General features: G+C 34.4%; 1 protein-coding gene across 4 annotated transcripts; it reads right to left on the bottom strand.

Moving 5' to 3' along the window:
* Positions 1-567: 567 nt before the first annotated feature.
* On the bottom strand, positions 568-24,057 carry LOC133699842 (inositol hexakisphosphate and diphosphoinositol-pentakisphosphate kinase VIP2-like). 4 transcript variants are annotated; one of them, XM_062123329.1, is made up of 30 exons: positions 23,786-24,057; positions 23,592-23,651; positions 23,464-23,510; positions 22,781-22,864; positions 22,245-22,308; positions 21,671-21,824; positions 20,977-21,047; positions 19,928-20,032; positions 18,799-18,891; positions 17,628-17,702; positions 16,907-16,992; positions 16,006-16,212; positions 15,825-15,924; positions 14,623-14,693; positions 14,029-14,110; positions 10,189-10,347; positions 9,963-10,005; positions 8,982-9,064; positions 8,799-8,861; positions 8,650-8,724; positions 8,227-8,352; positions 6,424-6,665; positions 6,125-6,169; positions 5,358-5,424; positions 4,915-4,986; positions 4,137-4,390; positions 4,002-4,059; positions 3,038-3,205; positions 2,122-2,196; positions 568-1,108 (listed from the first exon to the last, which is right to left on the bottom strand). In XM_062123329.1, the coding sequence occupies exons 1-30, from the start codon at positions 23,867-23,869 to the stop codon at positions 839-841; spliced, it is 3,183 nt and encodes a 1,060-aa protein (XP_061979313.1). In that variant the 5' UTR covers positions 23,870-24,057; the 3' UTR covers positions 568-838. The 4 variants fall into 4 exon arrangements, with proteins under 4 accessions (XP_061979313.1, XP_061979312.1, XP_061979314.1 ...); XM_062123328.1 differs by having other exon boundaries at positions 568-1,111; positions 23,786-24,056; XM_062123330.1 differs by having other exon boundaries at positions 568-1,111; positions 23,804-24,056.

Genomic DNA, 24,057 nt, shown 5'->3' with positions numbered 1-24,057 from the left:
GTTTTTATTATGATAATTCTTTTTAATTCAAAAGTTGTTTTTTTAATAGTAGCATGATTCAATAAATAAATAAAAATAGTAAAACAATTCAGAGAAGCTATATCAATTTGGAATAAAAAGAAAAAGGTGTAAATTTTTAATTAAAAAAAAAACTAATTTTTCATCTTCACGCATTTAATCTATGGTTATCTCTCCTCATCAACTATATAAAAAGGACAACATATAGAAAAACTTATATAAAAAGTTTATAATGAGAAAATAAAGAAAAAAATATTTATTCTCATTTAATATTAATAAGCAAATTATCATAAAAATTCTACATTTAAGAGTAAAATAATAAAAATTGTTAATTCAATTTATTTTTATATGCATTCCAAATAATATAATTGAATTCTATTTTATTATTTAATATTTATTTTAATATAAAAATAATAATTATTATTATTTTAATTCAGCATGTGATTTGATTTTAATGACTGTTAAATTTTATCTTATTTACAAGCGTGTTTAGGGAGATGAACTCCATAAAAATGGATAGAGATAAAAATGTTCAAGGCTTAAGTGGTGTGACAAAAGAGTAGACATGGAATGGCATAAAAGGGATCATGTGCGTTCCAGACATCAAAGCACTATCCGACTATCCAATCCTGTATTGTTCATGTATGAAACGCTAACCTTAGGCATATCCCAGAAGAAATCAGATCTCTTTAACGAAGTAATCTGTGAACATGGAATGTTCACTTGTGAAAGAAATATGACAGAATTTAATCTCTTTAACGAAGTAATCTGTGAACATGGAATGTTCACTTGTGAAAGAAATATGACAGAATTTAAGTAGCTACTTTCCATTAGCACTTGCATGCTTGTCATGCTTATGGAAGGGCCAGAGATTAACAAGGCGCTCAAGGACTGCTGCACTTTTTGAGAAGTAGCCTGAGAATCCTGCAGGGGTGGAAGGTGGAGGAAAGTCTTCCGCTGGCATAGCAAAAGGACGAAACATCATCTCCATTTTCTCTAATGTTAGATAGGATCCCACTTCTTGCAGCCTTTCTGGACCCATTATCGGAAGAGTGTGCTCCTGATGCAATGAGATGGCCTCACTGTCGTTCTTCTGACAAACAAAACAGAAACAAACTTGAGCTTGTTAAGATGGCTCCTTCAACTAAGCCTAGTTTAAATAGTATTGTGTACTAATAATATCCATAGTATCAGATCATTTTGGAAGGCAATGAGGTCATCTTGGTAGAATGTAACAAACACCAGCGAACAATAGAAGAAATCAGGATGTTCGACTGTCTCCTTTAAGCATGTTTGGAATCTGTTGTACAATCTGAAGGAGTCTGGACAGTGCGTTGATAGCGCCACCACTTGTTCACCTTTACAGTGTGGAAAAGAAATAGTGATAGAAGGGGAGGAAAGGGGACCCAATGGGGAAAATTTTACCTTCCCTAGTTTGTTTGGATAATTAAGGGGGGTGAAGGGGATAAAATATCTTTATTCAGAGATGGGAAGGTAATCAATGTTAAAGGGTTATTAAGACCCTTTCTTTTAGTTGGAGTAGAGATGATGATGAAGTGGGGTTTTATTGTTAACGGGATAAAACTGGGTTTCTAAAAAAGAAAATAGGAAGCATATGTCAAAAGATCATAGAGCTATTCACCTCCCCTCCATTAAAGAATATGGAGAGGCCGTCTATAGAAGAAGAAAAAAATCCCCTCCGCAGAAAAGGTTAGAAAGTCATGAACCTCCATCCCCTACACTTCTTTCCCAAACACATCGTTTACTATCCCAAGGATATGCCTAGTAGGTCATAACTCCAAGCAGTGATGATTGCCAGGTTCGCCGTTATAATGATTTTTCAAGTTTAATGCTTTGCTAAAGTGAGATTCAATTTGTATTTCCGAACATTAAAAGCAAATAAAGGGAAAAATATTACTACTCTCTTTCCTTCTTTCCATGTATATGACGATAAACTTCCTACATAAAGTTCTGTGGCAGCTTTCCCACTGTAATTTTTACTTTCTTCCTTTTCCTTTGCGAAAAAATTAAAATTAAAATGAGAAAAGCAGAGCAGCACAATTACCTGGGAACTCTCTTAGCAACAAATGAATATATGCTTACCTCCAATGGAGACAAGTCTGCACCACGGCTGAAAGTCATCTCTATGCGGAACCTTTTTGGGTCTTCTAAAGCGACCTGCAATATCAATTTCTTTTTTAAAAAAAAAAAAGAAACTGGCTTCCCAAGTCTAAGAACTTTTTATCTCCTACTGAAAACATAACATGCGACTAACGGACACCATTCTAATTAGTCTTCTTCAACCCAAACATATTGAAAAGCCTGGAAAAGGAACCCTTCTAGATGTTGAAGGGTCAACATATTGCACAAGATGTCAATCACATATTGTGTTTCCTACTCACAGACATGAATATGAATGGGAGACACTTTCCATCAGATTGACACCATTTGAGGCACAGTACCCTTCAGTGTGAGTAGGAAAACCAGTCCCTGTACATTTTGATCCAGTTGAGCACAGTTTCGTTTTCTTTGGGGCCAGGGATTGGTTCTACTCTGCTCTGAAATTCAAGGAATTGCACTGCACCTACTCCCACACCAGAATTTTAAACTGTGCATTAAAGGAGAAGGTAGCAGGTCCAACTTTAAGCTATTCGCATACAGCTGTATTTGATTTAGTGGCCAGGAAATCAGTTTCCTCAAAGTTATTACCACATGGAAAATATGAAGTTTCAGGTTTGAAAATGACTTGGGAACCCCCCTTTCTCTATAACTCAACCAGAGAGACTCAAAATCATGTTAAACACTGGCTTCCTGCTAGGTTCCTAAACTGAACTAGTTCAAGGCCATAGAAACCAGTTTCTGGATTGGACAGCCAATCAGGGCAACTTGAAGAGTACACTGGCTCTAGCTTTGACTGAAATAATTTTATAGAAGTAACAGTCAAATAAGCGAAAAAGAAGAAAAGATAATTAAGGTAATCAAGTAGAAAGAACATTCTAAAAATAGTGAGTGTTACCACCTCAGTATTCTCAAACATCCTAAGTACAATATTGCTCATGTAATCAAGCTCCTTGGTTTTGTATAAACGCTCCAAGGCACTATGGCAAACAAGGCTATCCTCTCCTTGAAGAGATTCATCCAGGTTACAGTAACGGAGAACATTCATAAGGGAATGGATATGTGATTCCTGTCATCAAAGTTGCATCATATAAACTTCTGAAGATATGATGTGTCATAAGAAAAAAATTATTCCAGTATATCTGTATGAAAAATAATTATTTTGCTTATATCCAATTGAAGTTAATATTTCAGATTGTGCAGAACTTAACAAAGTCAACAATGATGAAAAGTAAGAAAAAACTTGCAGCTTGCACTCAACATATCAGTGGCAATACACCCCTTTTTTTGCCAAAGTGTGAAACGAAAGAAGTAAACCTTGTTTCATTGAAAGAACTTGAAGAATTGAGACTATAAAAGTCGCTATTCATCAACATTGGGGGTTCTCCTCCCCATCCCATCAACATCATTAGCACTGAGATACAACAGTATTAACAGCGGAAATATTCAAAAAAGAAAACCAAAGGTTTAGTTTAATAATTGGAAATCCCATATTAAAATTTGACTTCAGAAGAATAAATCCGGTCTTTTAAGACAGCTCTGTACTTGAAAAGTGATTAAACATTTTCTAAAAAAACCAAAGAAATTTCTTTTCTTTTTTTCTTTTTTTTTTTTGCCAGAGAAACATAAATCTGTCCTCTTCATAATAGAATTTAAGCAGTTAACAAAGGATCCTTCAACCCTCTGGCCAAAAGTTGAGATAGTGAGATTATTTAACTGATCAATAGGTGTCTATATTAATTCCAAGATCTTAACAGAGAAGCTAGTATTACCCAAAATTGTTTTATATTTTACGAAAAGTGTTGAGAGAGAGAGAGAGATGTATGTGCTGTTATAGAAAGCAGGGGACAGGGTATTTTTCTTACCGATGTAAAATAGAGGCGTGTACGAACATGGCGGTCTGGTGTCTTTACATTTGCATACCTGATTAAAAATGAACATTCTATTAATCAGTTATTCTATATAAAGTTGAAGCATCCATTAAAGGTTGAAATATTTACTTTGGATCCAAACGGTATTTCGTCTCTTTATCATCATCATCATCTTGATCCATTGATATTTCACTAGTGGTGCTAGTTCTTCTCATGTCTTCATTCTTGATGAAAAGCTTCGACTGATAATCTGTGTCTTCCTTATCATTCTTCTTAGAAGCTGATTGTTGATCTTGATTACATTTTAATTCAGCAACACTAATGGCTTCCTCAAGTGTGTTCCTAAGATCAATCAATATTTTACCCAACAGACGTCGAGCAATCTGAATTGCAAAATAAAAACAGAAAAAAAACTGAGTATCTTCAAGTATGTATCAGTAAATGAATAGAGTTAGAAACAATATATATTAGAGACTAAAAGCAATGCAAGAGAATCAACAGATTCACACACAAAGGTGAAGGAAGTCAATCTTGATTATAACTCCAAACATCAATCAATCTTGTAGTGCCCTAACCTGCTTCTCCCACTCTGTCCGGATCTCTATTACTCGAGGAAGGATGTTAATATAGTGTTCAATAGTTCACATGTTGAAACAACAATGTGACTTCAAATATGGGCAAACAACCTAATGGTAGTTTACGCTGTGATCAAGCCATTGATCTAGCCTGAGTATATATAATTGCATGAGTATTTGGTATCTTTACTCGAGAAATATTTATCAGAATGCTCATGGTTAACATCAAAAATACATTTGCCAAATATGACATACTGAAGAAATAAAGCATGCCTGTCAAGTTAATTTATTTTGTCAGGTAAAATGTGGAAGCATCAAAAATGGTACTTCACCTTTGAGCCAATCTTCAATTTCTGCTTTGGATTAATTCCATACTCGTTAGGAATGACACCATCAGCAAGTAACTGCAATAAAAATTTCAACACTCAGAGAAATACATTGATGAACCAATAATTGCAGATTGCTATGCATATTTGCAAGAGAGAATTGATTAGCTATGTATATACTTCTTTGCCTCTACAAAAAATATTTCATATAATCAACAGTTATGTCAAATGCATTCTTAATTCAAGATACAGGGACTGCACACTAAAAAAGAAGCCAGATATTGCCATCTTAATCAGCATATCATGGGAGAACAGATTTACTATATCTTTATGACATTCAGAACCACAGTAGTAAAGTGGACCATATCTGCTAACGATGAATAATAACAGACAAATATGAAATCCTAAGTTAAAAATGTATAAATTGTTGGATTAGAGTCCATTTATACCTGAGCAACTTTGAAGAGTTCATCCAGCCCCTCTAGATTAAGGTGAGCATTGTGCAACAGATCATATCTGTAAATGGTAGATCAAGTAAATAAATAATGTAACAGTCAGAAAACAGCTACAGTGAGAAAGGCATAATACCAGGAATCTTCTATAAAATTAACGTGCCAAAGGTGTTTAAATAAAGACACGTCAATCACCACCAGTATAAATTAACTTTGATTTCATGTCCATTTTGAAGCAACATTACAAATGAACAAATATAGATATCCTGCTTCGACATGCATCCGTCACCCTTTCATATCAATGCAGTGAATATCAGTCATGCCAACATGCATAGGCAAATGGATGTCTTCTTAATTCTTCGTGCATTTTACATGTAGCAATGCATCTCACTATATATCAATGTCATTACTGAGCCCATCCAGACCAGCACAAATCAGCCCAAACCATCACAACTTGTGTGTAGTCTCTTAATCTCAAAGATCACCAAATACTAAAAAACACTAAATGGACAGGAATTAAGACAATGAGAAAAACACATGATGCGAATTTGCAGTAGAAATTGATAACACAAGAAGAATGTCAACATTCATGACATGTACACAAACATAAAAAGTGTAGCATGGCTTAAGCTTAATCCCTGTTTTAGGAGCCATAAAATGATTGGAGGAATATTTTTCACATCCATGATGGTTAGAAGGCAATAATTTTGTATGGGTGCAGTATTACTTTATAAGTAAGCATAACTTGGGAATAGAGAACTTACTTGCAAGAGTCATAAATATCAGGGATTTGTGTTATGTCAAACCGTCTGCATGTAAATCAATAATTAAGAAGTGTTGAACAATATGGCAGTTTACCAGAATTGCTCTATCTTATTAACAGAAATACTAAAAAAAAATTGTTTTTTTTTTAAAAATAAAAATGCTGAAATGCCATATTCTTGAAATGGATTACCTTCAGATAATATTAACATATATGTAATAGGAAATGCAAGAGCAATAACCTGAATTATTTACACCCATCACACAATCGTTACCAACACAAATAATAGCAACCACTTACTCTTTGCGTTCATTATACAAGTCTCTTTCAAGCTTCTTCCAGCGAGCATACATCAACAGGAATCCCTCACTTCCACATGGTAATCCAGCAGCAATACGATCTATATCAATGTTTGTTTTACCGAGAGCCTTTGCTTGGTCATATGGTGGAATTACATCGTATGAGCTTGTCTCTGTAAGTTCTTCATCTTCATCCATGGCGAGTAGTCTCACTTGTTCTGTCACCTTCTTAGTCAATTTTACCTATCCACATAGAGCCCACAAGGAGAGGGAGGTGAGATGTTTGGATGAATTTTCCATACCTAACAATGAAATACAACCCATGGAAATCTAGTAAAATAACTTGAGAAATTGTTACGTAAGAGAAAGGAAATAAAAAAAAAATAAAACTAGTCACAAAGGTAGGAGTTTTTATTACTACACAGTGTAACAGCCATATATCAACTAAAAGTGAGCAGAAGGCACACTACATAGTTGGTTTAACAAAGGAGACCTTTTCAGATTCCAGACAGAAAGTAATCCACCTATCAACTACAACACAGAGTTTGGCCAAGTGGTGCTAGCAAACTGATCTTAAGAATCTGTACAAAATAATCCACTAATTCACCACCAGACTATAACACACATGGAAATCCTAGATAGAAAATACACAGAAAATTTTCAACATGCAAGAAGTGCATTATTAAGCCTGATTTGCATGCTCAGGAACTATTGGGCTCCCCTGTACTAAATAATCCACTAATTCACTACCAGAGTATATCGCACATGGAAACCTAAATACATAATGTGTACAAGATCTCCTTAAGCCTGGTTTGCATGCTCAGGAACTATCGTGAATAAAGCAAAGTAATCACTGTTTCAAGGAAATCAACCCCCCCCCCCCCCCCCCCAACCCACCCAGTTCACATAAACATAAGTGGCAACAAACTTGAGAACATCAAAACATGTAAAGCATTACTCCTTTGACTACTACCCAGTACGAATTCTCTTCTTATATGAATCACTTAAAACCTCCTCAAATTCATTAAGGAAACACCTGGGTCCATATATAAATGACAATAATGATAAAATTATTTAACAGTTATTTTGAATGCATACAAATACAATAATGATGATAGAGGAATTAATCATAAATAAAAAAACTTAGAAGTGAGTTTTAAATAAAAAATGATTTGAAGAGAATCATTCAATCTGTCAAGAAACCATCTCAACCCAATAACTTAAGCTGTTAGGTGAGGTCTCAGGATATGATTTATATTATTCTCTAACACACCCCCTCAAGTGAAAGCCATTTGGGCTTAAAACTTGCACAGGCCCACATTACCTTATGCTTAATTTTTATCAAATAAATGGGGATGGTGAGATTCGAACTCGTGACCACTTGATCATCAAAGCTCTGATACCATGTTAAGGAACCATCTCAACCCAATAGCTTAAGCTATTAGGTAAGGTCTTAGGATATGATTTATATTATTCTCTAACACAATCAGTTAATAATGGAGTTAAGACAGAGTTCTACTCTAAATAAATTAAACTTCTTTTTCTGAAGTGGTGCAACACTTTGCATCTACAAGAATAAAAGAAATTTGAAGTTATAAGCCTGCTCTGACCTAGATTTTCCTAAAAAATAAAACAAATAAAAAAATATAATTCTTGCTGCCAAGGCCTTAAAAGTAAATATGAGTTTAACGAGTGTTTTTTGTATTATTAATATAGGCATGCACAGGCACAAATATCCACACATGCGTGTGAACCTGTGTTTATAGCATTAGGCTAATCGTGTTTCACTTGCAAGAATACTCACCAGGTTAGGGAGAAGTTCAGAAGCATTTGAAGGTAGTCCAGCTCCATCAGTCATCCAAGGACATTCAGAGGATCCATTGCTATTAACTATCTTTGCAACAGAAGTTATAATCTCATTCAACCTAGCCTGCAAAAATCAATAAAACAAATGGAAACCACCGTTATAATAAAGCAGAACATCATTCCAGAATTTTGGAGATGATTGAGCCTAGCAAACAATCAAGTAGAAGAAAGCAATTAGTTTATTCATATAGGAGACATCAAGCAATGTTCAACAATAATGGGAATAGAAAAATACTTGGGGTATGAGCATCATCTGAGTTTAACATTTTTTGGGTAATAATCTTAGTTAATTACTGGATGCTAAATTCAGTCAAGCAGAAGACAACAGAGGTGCTAATGCATTTCAAGGAACAAAACAAACCTTGGCTTCTTCCATCTCAATGCTGGCATTGTCGAGTCCATCCAGCATGGAGGAATCCTTGCTAACAAGGGAAACCTTGATAAAGTTTATTTAATCAGTTAAGAACTCAATATCCAAAAGCAGTCAAAACTAAAGAAAATACCACAGACCAGAATTGGCGTTAGCGGTCCTTCCAGGTCAAGGAGGCCCTTTGCAAATGCCGCTGCAGACATCTGTCAGACACTATTTGTGAGTGATGTGTGGCAATTCAGTTCATAATTGGAATAGCACCCAAATAAGAAAACAAAGCGACCTAAGATCAATTACCATTTTATTTATGTGAAATGCTATACCTGTACACGACCTTCATCAGAGCTGTAAATTTTAAGGTCGTGACGATATGTACTATGAAGACGAAGCAGGCCTGTCCCTTCACCTGAAATTTTATACGTCTCCATCAAGAGAAGCAAGAATAATAAATCTTGGAACTGCAATCACCATAGTTTATGTTGCTCTGCTTGTCGCTGATAAAAGGACTCCCAAGTCCAAACTTAAAAGTGGCATGCATCCATTCAGGGAAAAATTCATCCTAAAAAGATAATAATTACTAAGTGCACTGGAGAACATGTGGCAACAGGATCATAAATCTATGTTGTCCAGGATAAAGCCATTTGCATTCTGGTAAACAGCCATGGCCTAGAAATTAAAGATGGCATCGCATCGATTGATAATATCTTCTATTGAGGAGCTGTCAACAAGCATGAATGGCTAAATCAAGAGAGATGACATAAGTAGTGGAAAAAAAAAGGTCTACCAGAACAGTTAAACCACGAGGAAAAGCCATAGGCAGTTAAAAACTAAAACTGCCAGATACTAAAGCCCAATAACTCCCAGAACTGACTACATAAGGACTTCAAAAATTGCCCTTGCAGGGATGGAAAAGCAGCACTAAAATTTGGTAACCTAGTTGAAATTGCCTGAACTCCCACATATGTAGCTGAAGTCACCTATAATTCATTTAGTTGAAAATCTTGTGCATATTATATAATCAACTTGTGAAAACATACAAAAACACTGCAGATTACATTTAGTAAAGCTGCCAATATACTGAGGCATTCATGGTGACCTCAAGAAGCAATTAATTGAACAAGGAACAAGAAAAAATTCTGAGCAGAATAATTAGACCTAAACTCGAAGTTCTTGTCAGTCATAGATGGCCGAATAACACCTTTCAGCAAAATGTTGGAAGAGAGGCCTAAGAAAATCTTGGACATACATATGACTAATGATCATTAACTCATTTAAAAGGAAAAAAAAAGGTTCATTATCTTGACCTGGATACATATTATTTCGAAAGTATCTACCCAGTTCTTCTGCCTGAAAAGACATCAGAAAAGCAGAAATGAAAATTTTTTTAAAAAAAAAAGTAAGAAGGTTATTTTACAGTGAAAGGTATGAAGGATTTTCCGTAGTATTGCTTCATCGGAGCAATCCTTGGATTGTAACTATGTACGCAAAATAAATTAAATATGAGATCAGCAAGACATCGATAATTAATACCTGCTTTCTGCCAGCATGGGTAAGAACACCTCCATATTTAAGAACCATGAGAGCTTCAACTGGTCGTTCTTCCTCACCTTCACCATTACTTTTCGGAACTTTAACCCACTTTAGAGGTTTAAGCTGGACCTTCCTATAAATACCAGAGAAATGTCCCCCCTGGAATAAGAAAGAATTCAAACACCAGAAACATAATAGCAATATGTTAGGATACTTAAACAATATATTAGATATGGCAATTTGAAGATGCTAATCAACTCTGTTTCTTAACAGCATTTTTCCTGCATCGTTGAAATACTTTCACAATTGCTAAATGCAAGTTGAGCCATTAACATCAATGCAATCAAAATGGCACAAGCGTATAGTGAAGATAAAAGTAGGGTTTTCAAGCCTTAAGGTCACAAAACAAACTATAGAAATCTAGAGAAAATTCTCTGATTTTTATTCAATCTGAATAATAGTATTGATCTCTATAAAATAAACTAGATATTCCTATTTCTATTAGTACCAAAATCTTTTATATGAAATAATTCTAATTAAAACTTAATTAATAGAATTCATCTAGCATTAGAATTTCAAAATAGTAAAATACTAGTTAAATTAAAAGTCCTAAGCTAAATTGAAAACAACTAATTGAAATCCAAAATTTACTAGGAAAATAATTAAAACAGGAAAACAATAACTTCATGCTTCAATCTAGTTCATAAACTCTTGGGGAAATTATCCTACATCAGTTTTCCCCACTTTAGAAAAACTCATCCTCGAGTTGAGTTCAGTATCTAGAAAGTACTCATAAAGATCAGCAACATTGAAGGTCTTTGATATGCCCATGCTATCTGGAAGATCAATAACATAAGAATTGCCATTGATTTTCTTCAGCACCTTATATAGACCATACTTCATCTTTAGTTTATTATAAGTGCCTACTGGAAACCTCTCCTAGCACAAGAAAATCATGACAGTGTCTCCTTGAAACAATTAAACTCACCTAACCTTGTATACTACGTGCTTATTTCTAGCAGCTATTTCTTCCAGTTTCCTCCTGGCCTTTTGATGCATAACTTGCACCTGTTCAGGCAAATTCTCTGCTGACTTCCTAAACCTAGCAGCTTTAAGCAGTGAATTTAGATCAAGTACATAATTTGGAGGCTTCATGAACACAATCTCAAATGGTGTCTTGCCAGTAGCATTATGCTTGGAACTCTTGTAAGCAAATTCTGCCTGAACCAAGGCAACATCCCACTATTTAAGCTTATCTCCAAAAATGACACGAATCAGATTGTTCAAAGCTCTGTCTAGAAACTGTTAGGTGTTTGTGGATCAGCAGTATTATTAAACTTCAAGGAGAATTTAAACATCTTCCACAAAGTTAGCCAAAAATGACTAAGGAAACTGGTATCTCTATTAGACGTGATGGATTTTTGAACACCATGCAACCTCACTATCTCCCTAAAAAAGTCTAACCACACTAATCGCATGTATAGCCTTCTTAAAAGGTATAAAGTGTGTCATCTTTGAATATCTTCCCAAATATGTTTAGGCAAAGGTTGAGGCATGTATAAGCCAATGTTTTGTGATTGCCCCTTGGTTGTTTGACAAATAAAACAATGTTGAACAAATTTGTTGGTATCACACTTGAGATAGGCCAGTAATATTTATCCTCCAAAGCTGACATTGTTTTATCTCTTCCTTCATGACCCTTAAATCCGTATCATGCAAGTCTCCAATCAATTTCTCATGTAGGGATGTGCAAGGCATACACAATCGATTACCTTTCATTAAGTAACCATCATGTATATGGAAATCTCTATCAGCACGACCATCATGTATAGCCTACTCAAATGCTGTTTGTTTTTGCGGTAAAAACCGCATTTCATGATTTTTTGAAAAAAACAATTTTTCTTGTAATTTTTTTTAGATCGTTTTGATGTACTGATGTCAAAAATGATTTTTAAAAAATAATGAAAAAAAAAACATTATTTTCATGTATTTCCGAGCAAAAAAAACTTTAAAAAGCAATCGCTATTATACTCTGAAACACTACCTCAATGCATCAACCACTTTGTTCTAAACTCCAGCTTTATGCTTCAGACTTGAACAAAACTTCTAAAGGAATGTAATCCACCAAGCTATCATATCTATACTAATTTTCTTCTGACTATTCAAAGACTTCAAGCTTCATGATCAAAATATAAGAAAAAGTGTCTATTGATCAAATAACACTCACAAATTTTCAAAGCCCTTATCACAATGGTTGAACCCTCCTTTGATAATCAAATCTTGTATTGGTTGTATCCTGCATCAACAGCTCTGCTGTTAAAGCCATATTTCACACATTAGTAGCATTCAGCAACATCTAAAACCCAATTCTATCTCTAATGGCAGGTTTCAATCCCTCTACATATCTAGCAATATGTTCCCTATCAGTTTCATGCAGGTCATTTCGCTCTGCTAAGCGCAAAAACTTCGCTATATATCATGCATGGTTTGAAAATCTTGAGAGCACCTCTGATACTTATGGAACAGAAACTCAACATAATCAAGGGGCAAAATCTATCTCTCAACAATTGTTTCATCCGTTCCCAAGTCTCAATAGGTCTTCTATCCTCTCACCTCCTAGTCTCTAATAGTTTATCCCATTATATTAAGGCTTAAGGTTTCAATTTAAACTCTACAATTTGTACCATTCTCGAATTTGAAATTCTCGTATACTCGTAAAATCAATCACATTTAGCTAACCAATCAAGGAACTCCTCTACTCTTTTATCACCACCAAAAGGAGAAATCTCAACCTTCATACGATAATCTTGATCGTACCTATTATTTCCAACAACCTTACCTCAATCCTCTTCATTAGATGAATACTCGTATTCATACTGACCGCGAGGATTTGCATGATCTGGTTCATTGACAGGTTGGCTGCGAGCATCATCCTTGGCGCATGCCTCTCTTCTTCCCTAGTTCATGTTTGCGTGCAACCCTAGTATCTCAAGCCTAGTTGTAAGGTCATCAACTTTGGTATTGATGTTGCTAAACCCAGTATGCATTTGCCCCTCTAAAGTTGCTATCACTACTAAATGGCAATCTAGATAATCTCAAACAGCCTACATCCTTTGATCACTGTCACGGAGATGATTGTCACCAAATGCTCCACAATTCTCTTCACGGTTCATCACTGATCTAAATGTTAAGCCACTCTTATACTACCTAATGTAAAGTGAAGATAAAACTAGGGTTCTCAAACTCTAAGGTTACAGACTAGACTGTAGAGAAATCTAGAGAAAATTCTTTGATAGTTTTATTGAATCTGAATAATAGTATTGATCTATATAAAATAAACTAGACATCCCTATTTATATTAGTATTAAAATTCTTTATGAGAAAGAATTCTTAATTAAAACTTACATAATAGAATTAATTTAGCACTAGGATTCTTAAATAATAAAATATGATGCAGAACAATGCCCAATGGTGTCCCCACCAAAATACTAATTAAATTAAAAGTTCTAAGTTAAATAAGAAATAAATGATTAAATCCAAAATTAACTGGGAAAATAATTAAAATAGAAAAACAGTAACTTCATGCTTCAATGTAGTCCATAAACTCTTGAGATAATTGTTTTACATCACAAAACTTGACTAACCTTGTAACCATAAATCACCAAGATTTCATCCAGCCTAAACTCATTTATTAAAACAAAGAGAAGGAATAGCCATGGGTAAATGAAATGGAACAAGATATGAACCCATAAATATACAGAAGATAAACTTGATCATAATAAACACGAAAAGTGACAGGATGTCTTGCATAAATGAAATATTCAAGACAAACAACAAAACCTCCTCAAGAACTGCTTTAACTTGACGTAGCTTTTCAGCATGCTCAAAGTCTTCTGCCTCACTATCACTTTCTCGACCTGGCCTATATAGCAAAACAGAGTAAAACCATCGAAAAATCATAATCAGCATTGAAAAAAAGTTATATATGGACAATGAAATCTCCATTTTCATAGCAGCTTGGCTAGATATGACATGAAGATCAGTCTCAATACTATGACAGAACCAATACTCAGTGCTCTGAAGCTTGTGTCCCTATTTCATTTTAAATCACGAACTTATGATCAATATATATTTCAGAAAGCAGATCCTCATGCCCTAAATAAAAGTTGAACTCCATCTTCCAGATTATAAGCATCAAGTAGACAAATATCTGCTGTCATGTATGAATACATTGGCAAAGCTTTAATGCATGACACTAACAATGATAATAGATCAGCCACAAAATTTATTAGCAAAGAGCATTTTAAACAAACTGTTGATGGTGGTAATAACCAAACATTTTGAATGCCACATTCATGAAATTCTATAACGTGTATCATTAAAAGGTAGAACAATAATAAAAGCACAAAGGATTTGTTGAATTTCAAATGATACCTTGTACGAGGTACAAGTATTCGTGTTGCATCTAGCAGATCTTGTAATTGAACAGCACTTTTAAGTTTTGTCTGAGGAAGAAGGGAAAAAAACTGATATAAAACAACTTGGTAGGACTACAAGACAACAAAACAGTAAATGAATAAAAAAGGGATAAAGATATCAGCAGTACAGTTACTTTTAGGAATTTTCTGATTGAGCCCTTGTATTTCAACTTTTGGCAAAGAGAGTTAATACAACTAGTCTCTGTCTAAAAATGCAGCTGATATGACCATTATCTAATGATATATGTCCATTATGACAATATGTCAAGATGGAGAAAATTGGCCTAAAACATCAATTAGTTTTGTAGATTAAGAAAAATGCTAACGACACTTGCAACTACACAAGTATCCAAAGCTGGGCTACCCATGCCAGCTGGACCTCTGGCCCCACAAACTTATTCCCGACACTGTAATGATGGGGAAGAATCAAGGGAGGTCATGCCATAAAGGGAAATAGAAGAGAAGGCAAAGACATAAAATGGGTTTTATTTATTTTTCCTCAACATAAAATGGGAATCAAATAAACTAAAAATAAATATGAAGAGGGTTTTTGATCATCTAACTTCTAATCTCCAAACACTTGATTATTTTTCTTATCAACATTCTAACCCCAAATCTGATTTATATTTTTGATAAACAATCTCATATCTCATAATTTATTTCAGCTCAATGTAAAATGAGAATCAAACAAACAAAAATGGGATACGAAGAGGGTTTTTTTATCATCAACCTTCTAATCTCTAACAGATGAATATTATTTTTTATCGACATGCTAATCCCAAATCTGATTTATCTTTTGATACACAATCTCATATCTCATATATAATTTTCTGTTCCATTTTTTTTTTTTTTTCAACTCTATTTTTTCATCTATATATCATATATCTAAATTTGGATAATGATGATGATTAACCACATCACCCATTGATGTGCCAACCAAATTTTCTCCATCTTGATGAGGTTTGTGCCACATGTAATGTCACAATTAGATTGCAGCAACACAGGTATTTTTAAATGTAGACTAAGGATATGAACTTATTTTTTTCTTTTAAATATACAAGTGTATTTGTCAAAATATAAAGCTAAGGACTCAATTAGAAAACCATTAAATGAACATGTACCACTGATGTCTTTTTATCCCAATAAGAAAGGAATCACCTCAGATCTGGGTCGTCCCCCATTGTACTTTAACATCAAGTTTAGCAGCTTTTCCTCAGTAACCTTCAACTTCACCTTTTGTTTGGGAGTTCTATCACCACTGCCCAAATAAAACACAAATAAGAAGGGAGATTTGAAAATCTTAAGAAGTAAAGATGCCAAAGAAAATGATATAACATACTGCCGAATAATGGCAATCACACATCGTAGCTCCTCAGACTGCCCAAATGTGCCAATAATCCCACTTCCCTGACGAGTTAATCCCTCAGAAGGCTGGACTGGTTCATTGACTTTCCATGGTAAAGTGGGCGGAATTGCTGATGAAAGGTGAGGAGCTTTTGCATCCAAAAGCAACTTTCTCAGCACACAAGCAGCATCATCATAATATCTGTATTGAGAATGGAGATGGTATGTAAATCTAAAGAGATTGCAAGAATCGTGGAAATTGTAAGAACAAGAAAATAAGAAAACCACAGAATGTAAATCAAATAAAAAGAGATAACTACAAAAAGTAGAACATTCTATTAATTTCATAATTTTATGTATTATGCCAATGCGATAAAAGAAATGAAGACATCGTAATTAGTCCAAATAAACAGGTTGAGGAATCAGGATACATTTATCAGATTTTGTTTTCAGAAAAACTGCAAGGAAGCGATTGCTTTCAGAAGTTTTCTTTATTCTAGAAATTTTACTCACATGAAAAATTAGAAAAACATGTTTTACTAACCATGAATTTTCCAAAATAGAAAACAAAGGCTTATTTTGGTTTGCCCTTCAGATAGTGAAAGAAAATGAGATAAAAAAAAGACACAAAAAACAGCACTTGCTTTCTAGGGTTGGGAGTATTTGAACAACTGTCAGTAGTTCCAGAAAAGGAGAAATAGAAAACACTTGTCTAAGAAAGTAATTTTCATTTTACAATTCTTAAGCGTGTTTCTACTGTTTTCTGTTTTCCAGAAAAATGGAGATTTTGCACAAGTAGACAGGTAACTTTTTAGACTAAATTGCAAACAGCATACAACTGGTTGAGCAAACATTAATGAAACTAAAATTGACCAAAAAAATATATTGACCATTACTTGTAGGAATTTTTCACAAAACTCCATCCATTTACATCACAAACATATGATCGTCCTTCACAACGCAGGAGATCAAACCCACAAACCTGCAAGCAACAAGTATAATTTAGAATTGACTAGCAATACAATATCAGTAAGGAATTAGCACTACTAATATGAAAATAAAATACATGAATCACATGGAAGGTTAGTGTACTAATTCTTGGGAAGAAAGTTTAGTAGTTAGGAATATCCAGCATTGAAATGATCAGCAACCACAAACTATGTACTTAAAGATGACTTTGAAGAAGACACGCAAGTCTTAACCAGGAAGTCTAGGCTAAAGCAGTTGTACTAGCAAGAATCAAGAGGCTATTGTTGAGTTATTAGTCAATTTTTTCCCCAAAAATAAAAATTAAAAAAGTTCGCATAAAACACATCTGACAACACTAGCAAAATGAGCTCATTGCTCTGGATAACTAAATCATGTCGGGTAAGAAACACCAATGAAGCAACCCATCTGATGCACCTACGCTTATCAATCATCATTGAATATTTAGCACCACTCATCATTGCAGGAGAAAGGAACTATTGCACTTTGCAAAAGCAATAAAAACTAAAACAAACAGAAACCAGTCTGCATATGATATTCATGAGTAGACACAATCAAGTTAAGTAGAACGATGATATCTTGGAAGCCAGAAAAACATTAATTAACTAAAACCAGATTGAGATCACATACAGCCTGGCTAAATGCAATGCAAACATCTCTTGCCATTTGCTTCTCATTAGGTGTCAGTAACACAGGATACCTCACCTGTCAAACACAGTAAGAGTTAAATGAGGACCAATCATCATATAACCCTAAACCTGGAATATAAATGCATAAAATCAACCAGCAGTGTCATGACTTCTGATTGCAGTATACTTGCATTGGAATAAGAGCACGTGTATGTATGTATGCAGGCGTGCATGTATACTGGAATTTTTACTTCTCTTATTTAATCCTTTTCTTACAAGTTTAGCAATCCATCACTTGAGAAGCAAACTTAGTTCAGTTAAGAGTAGTCAAATGAACAAGAAAAGTTTAAAGGGTAGCCTGACAATGCCTCGCAATTAATACACAAAGTTAAAATTCAAAACTTAAAACGTACTTATGTTAAAGTTACTGGAAGAGTCAATTCAATAGAAGCGATATGTCAATTCTGACACCTACAGCCTAAAAGCATTATTGAACTATGAGACATGAAAAAGAAGCATTTTCCAATTTATGAGAACTATACCTAGCATGCTGGTACTCTAAGGGACGTGATATGGTGAGAAGAGGCAACTGTACATTGCTTGGCTAACTAGAAAAAAGAACTACTGCTCTTCTTTTTTCCATAGCATCTGTTTTCCTAAACTTCATAGCATATGGCTTTCAATGCACTATTTTCCAAAGCATATAAAGAGAAACATGGACCTCACATCCCCAAATGTGGTCAAACCATCTAAATATTTGCCTAGTGGGTATCAATAGTTACATTACTCCGTAATACTTCTCTCTGTTTTTTCTCTCTGGTATTCCTTATGACATCAAATCAAGCATGCACAGGTAAACTTTAATATCAGTTACAAAATTGACTCTTCAACCATGTTGTAACTCTAATTAACTGTATTTCAACAAGTTGGAACGCTTAAACAAATCCAGTTTTCCCATGCTTCAATATCTCACAAGATAGTCAGATATTTGCAGAGAAACAATAAAATTTTTAGTGCATTAAAAAAACAAAAACACAGCAGAATACAAAGAAGCAGCTGAGAAACTGAATCTGTGTGCATCATCTCTCATGCACACATACAATATATATATATAGGGAGGGAGGGAGGGAGGGGGATTTATTTCAGTAGACTATATTGCTACAGGGAATTACTTCCTTTCCATCAGGATTTCGCATGACAACACCATCAACAACAGGAGACTTCCTTGCCTCAGCATGTGCATATTCAGGACCAACAGTGTACACCTATAATCATTTGTAAATGTCAGTAACAAGCAAAAACAAGATGAAGAATTGAATCCTGCATAGAAAACACAATAACAACTGATAGCATAAATGTAAAAGTGCTAACACAAAATAGTTTCAAAAGAAAACAACCTATGGATTCAGAAAGCAGGATAGAACTGCAAGCAGCATGGACTAAAGCAATAACAGACCCACACCACTAAAGGTTAATAGTGAGCCAAAAATATTTGAAATACCAGACACTTAAGAAAACCCTGAGATGTGATGCAAAAAACACACACATCATACAAAGTCAATTCTTTAATAAGTTTCTGACAAATTTGGTAAATTTAACTACAATAATCCAAGGGAAAGCCCAAAAATTTGCAAAGGAAGACCAATCAAAAAGTGAATATAGAAACAATGTAGACATGGCGTTCCTTTTTTCACATAACAGGTAAAGTTCAACCTAAAGCAAAGCTTGATTCCTACTTGAATCCACAAGTTACCACAGATTTCACACTGCACATTTCACTATACAAAATTAGATTTGACGAGCATTTTCTCTTAGGAAAACACAAAGTAAGCCACATCTCTCATAATGCAATACATGTTCCTGTTTTATATCACTGGTCAATTATGCATCTTAACAGCTTATTTCAGTTTAACTTGACTAAGCATTTATATCAGTTTATAGGTTCAGAAGTTTTGTTCATCTATTCTATTTCCCTCTCTTATATCTGTGATATTATTGTAACAGGTTACAATTTAAAAGATAAACAAAGCTGAAATCTATAATATTCTCCATTTGTATTGCTGCCATGCAATCAAATTCAAATCCTAATAACATGGTTAAATTCTGTATCTTCTCTTCAAATTGAAATTGATCAGCAAAGGAACCTGGACAAATACCCCAACTATTTCAAATCAATCACAAGTTCTGATGAGCTTTAAAAACATATAGCAACATAGAAAAATGTAAGCTACATCCTATCACAGAATTAATGAGTAAAACAAAACTAAAAGGGCAAACTTTTTACAGAAAACTATATACAACCTTCACATCTGTTCCTCCAGTTGGCATAAATTCTTCATATATGTAAGAGCCTTCACGCCTCACTCTTCTAACCTCTGGATGGAACTCACTTGACCGATTACCAACCTGAAATAAGACCTGATCATGTAAGTTTACTATGATAGATAATGAAAATACAATGGATCACCAAATACAAAACCATTCCAACATCCAAGCCATCAGGTATGACTGGAAGGTGTGCCTTAATAATTCCATAGCCATGCACAAATAGGGTGGAAAATACATGTATCTAGCAAAAGAAAAAAGGCCACACCAAGTGAGAAACAGATTATGGATCGATATCCTTGTCTATATACCAGTTCAGGACAGTATTGTTCAAACGGTTTAGTTTAGACCAAAAACATCCAACCAAACCGAAATTTTTTTTCAACATTTTGAAATGAACCAGATGAAAATAAAAACCTATCAGTTTTGTTTGGTTTGGTTTTACTTTTTTTAAAACCGAATGAGTCCAAATGGGCCAAAAAAAATGGGCTATTTTCATCAAAGCTTTGATTTTTTTTAGACAAAAATTAGGTTGTTTGGTTCGGTCAAATTATAGTCTCAGATTTTTCGGTTTGGTTTTGCAGTTCAGTTTTGTCAGTTTTTTGGTTTCTAAAACTAAAACCAAACCGAACCAAATTTCTTTAAAAAATTTATACTGAGATTATCCAACAAATTCAGTTTCTCGGTTTTTTCAGGTCAGTCTTTTACGGATATTCTGGATAATCTAGTTATTTTGCTCACCCCTAATACCAGTAGAACCAAGTAGACAAATAAACAAAAAGGTAGAATCAACCGGGGCAAAACAGCAGCAAAAGCAAATTGGGTCTAAACCAATCCCCATTAGTGTTTTCCTATCTCTGTAAATATTTTTTATGCCTCCAATTCTTTCATATGAGAATCACCAACGCTTTAAGAATGCCTGCATAGCATTGCAGATTTACTAATGTCATCGGGGGAAAAAAGAAAGACAAAGAAACAGAGTTTAGCTTCCAAATTAGAAAAACAAAAGTTGTTGATAAACCTACCTTCCTAAACAATTCCTTCATACCTCCACCTGCTGAACTGGGATAATATATCATGATACTATGGTCATCCCCTTCACAAAAGTACAACATGGGAGTCATTGTCATGCATGCTAATTGTAAATAAAGCTCTTACAATTTAATGCAAGTGCAACATGTAATGAATACAACAGTTCATAACTACAAAATAAAAAATTATAGGCAGTGTCTATTTAAAGCAACATCTTTATGCAATCCAAGCACATCAGTCCATCTAGGACTTCTAAGAAAAGAGAATCATTTAATCGATCAATATGACGGGCACAAAACACATCACTGTTTGTACAAATTGATGACTTCAGAAACTGAGAATATTAGAAAAATGGAAACACTGATTCATTGCACAGTTTTATTTTTTGGAGGTAGAAATTCAAAATGATAATAATAAAGCTGTCCATACACAACACAAAAAAGTATTGATGAACTAAGTTCTCTCATCACTGAATAATAATTATGTCCAAAGCACTAAGTTCTCACATCAGATACACACGCTTTATGTCCAAAGCATGAATAATAATTTTCTTAGAAAATAGAGATAGCAGTCCACTATACAAGCATCAAGCAAAATACATGGAGCGATGCCGCATTGTTTAGCCAAATCTTAATGAGAAAAACAGCATAAATCACAGAACTTGATAAATGTATGAAATATGCTCACCGTCAACAGGCTTCTCTACAAAGGGTTTCCAAAAACGACTTCCATGTACCTCAACAAAATCTTCTTCTTCGATAAAATAATCCAGCTCTTGATATGGAAATTCCCTATTAACAAGGGCATATCTCGGGACAGGAATTCCAAACATTTCAAGACGCTTAAATAGCCACAACAAATAGAAAACAATTGATTAGCTTTAATAAATTAAGAAATAACAATGCACATGCACAGCTCAATTAGTCATTAGAAAACTCCATCGATGAGGACTAGCAGATTTAAGGAAATATATTTTGCAGTGCAATGGGTTCACCCCTTTCAGTAGAGGACTGACCAATCATATGGTCGAGCACTTGCCTTAGAACCCTCAGGAAAAAAACAAAAGAAAAAAAAAAGAATAACTGGAAAGCATTCTTCAAGAGGAAGAGTAGAAAATTGTTTGTTGAGCAGGCGCGCACACGCATGCGTGTGTGTGTCATAATAAACTATTGTACCAAGGCATGCAAAATGTCTTACAAAGCAGGTGTGAAACACAAAACAAAGAAATCCTGAGGATAAGATGGACGTTTAGACTTTATACCTCGTACACCTTCCGCCGGTCATGAAGAAGATGTTGCGGCTCTAACTCATTCACTAGAAAAGGCCTGAGTCAAAAGCATGAGCAATTTAACAGTGAACAGATGTGGATAGACATGAAGCAGCAGCTTGTGCAGTGGGGCAAATAAGGTCTATCAGGAACAGTGGACTAAATATAAAAGGAAAGTTAAAGATACACAAGCATGGCATTCTTCAATGCAATGAGATTGAACAGCGACCAGGCAGGATTACACTACTGCACAAAATTTTATTCCACCACTTCATAATTTTCTACTCACTTTTTCGTGGATCAAGAAAAGGTTCATTCCTTGTCCATATTCACATGTCGCTGATAAAAGCAACAAAGTGCAAATTATAGATGAAAAAAAGCATCTAGACACTAATAAAAGATTTCAGCTTCTCAAAGGTGAGTAGAAAATCATTTGCGTGTATGAAGTTTCCAGTTGACTTTCATCTCAAGAAGCATGTGCAATTCACTAATCATTTGAACTTGGAACATGAGCAAGAAATGCTACTTACTTCCTCAAAGTGGCATATGCCTCGGCCTTTTCAAGGGGATAACCAGAGGAATAGAAAGCAATCAAGCAATCGCATATTGGCCAGCTGAAACGAGTAAAGAGTGCAACAAATCAGTCAACTTCCTTGAGGGCAGTGAAATAAAAACTCCAAGTGTGTGCATGCATGCTCAAATAAAATTAACCAGGTCAGACTAACAGCATCTTTATAATGACCAAGCTAATTAGACATGGAACTGCCAGCAATAAGTCTCCAAAACCCGCTAGTACTAGTGACTGCAAAGAACACTTGTCATGATCCAAAACATATCCCCTCCTCGCATACAACAGAATCTGTTTAATTTTTCAACTCCAAGTGTCAATTTCAGATCGGCCCACACATCAATTTATTCCTTTTTTATAACCGAATAAAACTCTTAAATTTTAGCAGGAGAAGCACTAGTAAACAAAAGAAGTGGAAGGTAAAATTTAATTTATTTAAGAAGAAAACAGGCAAATATAAAAACAAAATGCCAAAATAAACAACATTTCACGATCATCAATACTGAGTATAAAAACCGAAAATGTGGATTGATTTGTCAAAATATAAACAGCAAATAAAATCCAAGGATCCAGTGCATTTTTTTATTGCAATTGAAACATAATAAAAGTCTAAAACAATCACATAAAAATAAATTCCAGTCTTACTTCTCAATTGGATCTTCAAGAATCACTTTATCCCCGAAATGTATAACCTACAACATTACAAATACAAAAAACAAATCATAAAAACGAAAAAGGAAATTATAAATTCAAAAAAGAAATAGTAAAAGCACCTCAAATTCACCAAATGCTTGTAATCTTTCAAGAATCTGTCCCATTGGAGCTGATAACAACTGAAGAAACCAAAAAAAATAAATGTATGTGTTATTAAAGCAGTAGCGAAATGTTTTGATTATATTAGTAATGATTTTTATAGTTTTCGGTTTCTGGTTTCGGGAAAGAAAAAAAAAATAAAGAGAAACAGAACCTCGAAGCCGCATTTCACCTTCTTTTGCATCACACAAACTCCAATTTTTATCTTCTCCTCCTCTTCTCCTCCTTCTGCCACCATCTCCACGTCTGCTCTTGGTTTGTTAGTTTGTTGTGATTTGGTATTTATATACGAAGGGGAGGAAGCAAACAGAGAGAGGGAAAGAAAACCTCCAAGTGTCTGTTTGTGTGTATATATAGTAAGTAATATAGAAGAATCGGGAGTGTTTGGAGAGAGGATTAGGGATGGATTCTGGAATATGCAATTTG

The sequence above is a fragment of the Populus nigra genome, chromosome 7 (assembly GCF_951802175.1).
Source record: "Populus nigra chromosome 7, ddPopNigr1.1, whole genome shotgun sequence".
In the NCBI taxonomy this organism is placed as follows: domain Eukaryota; kingdom Viridiplantae; phylum Streptophyta; class Magnoliopsida; order Malpighiales; family Salicaceae; genus Populus; species Populus nigra.
The sequence above is the reverse complement of the archived record's forward strand: the minus strand, read 5'-3'. Positions and strand labels throughout refer to the sequence as shown.

Excerpts from the sequence above, each read along its gene's own strand:
- LOC133699842 (XM_062123328.1), bottom strand. The coding sequence starts at position 23,869 with ATGGTGGCAGAAGGAGGAGAAGAGGAGGAGAAGATAAAAATTGGAGTT. Across the intron at positions 20,033-20,976 it reads TGAAGGAATTGTTTAGGAAG|GTTGGTAATCGGTCAAGTGA; the intron begins GTAGGTTTATCA and ends GTCTTATTTCAG. Across the intron at positions 4,391-4,914 it reads AATTGAAGATTGGCTCAAAG|ATTGCTCGACGTCTGTTGGG; the intron begins GTGAAGTACCAT and ends TTTGCAATTCAG.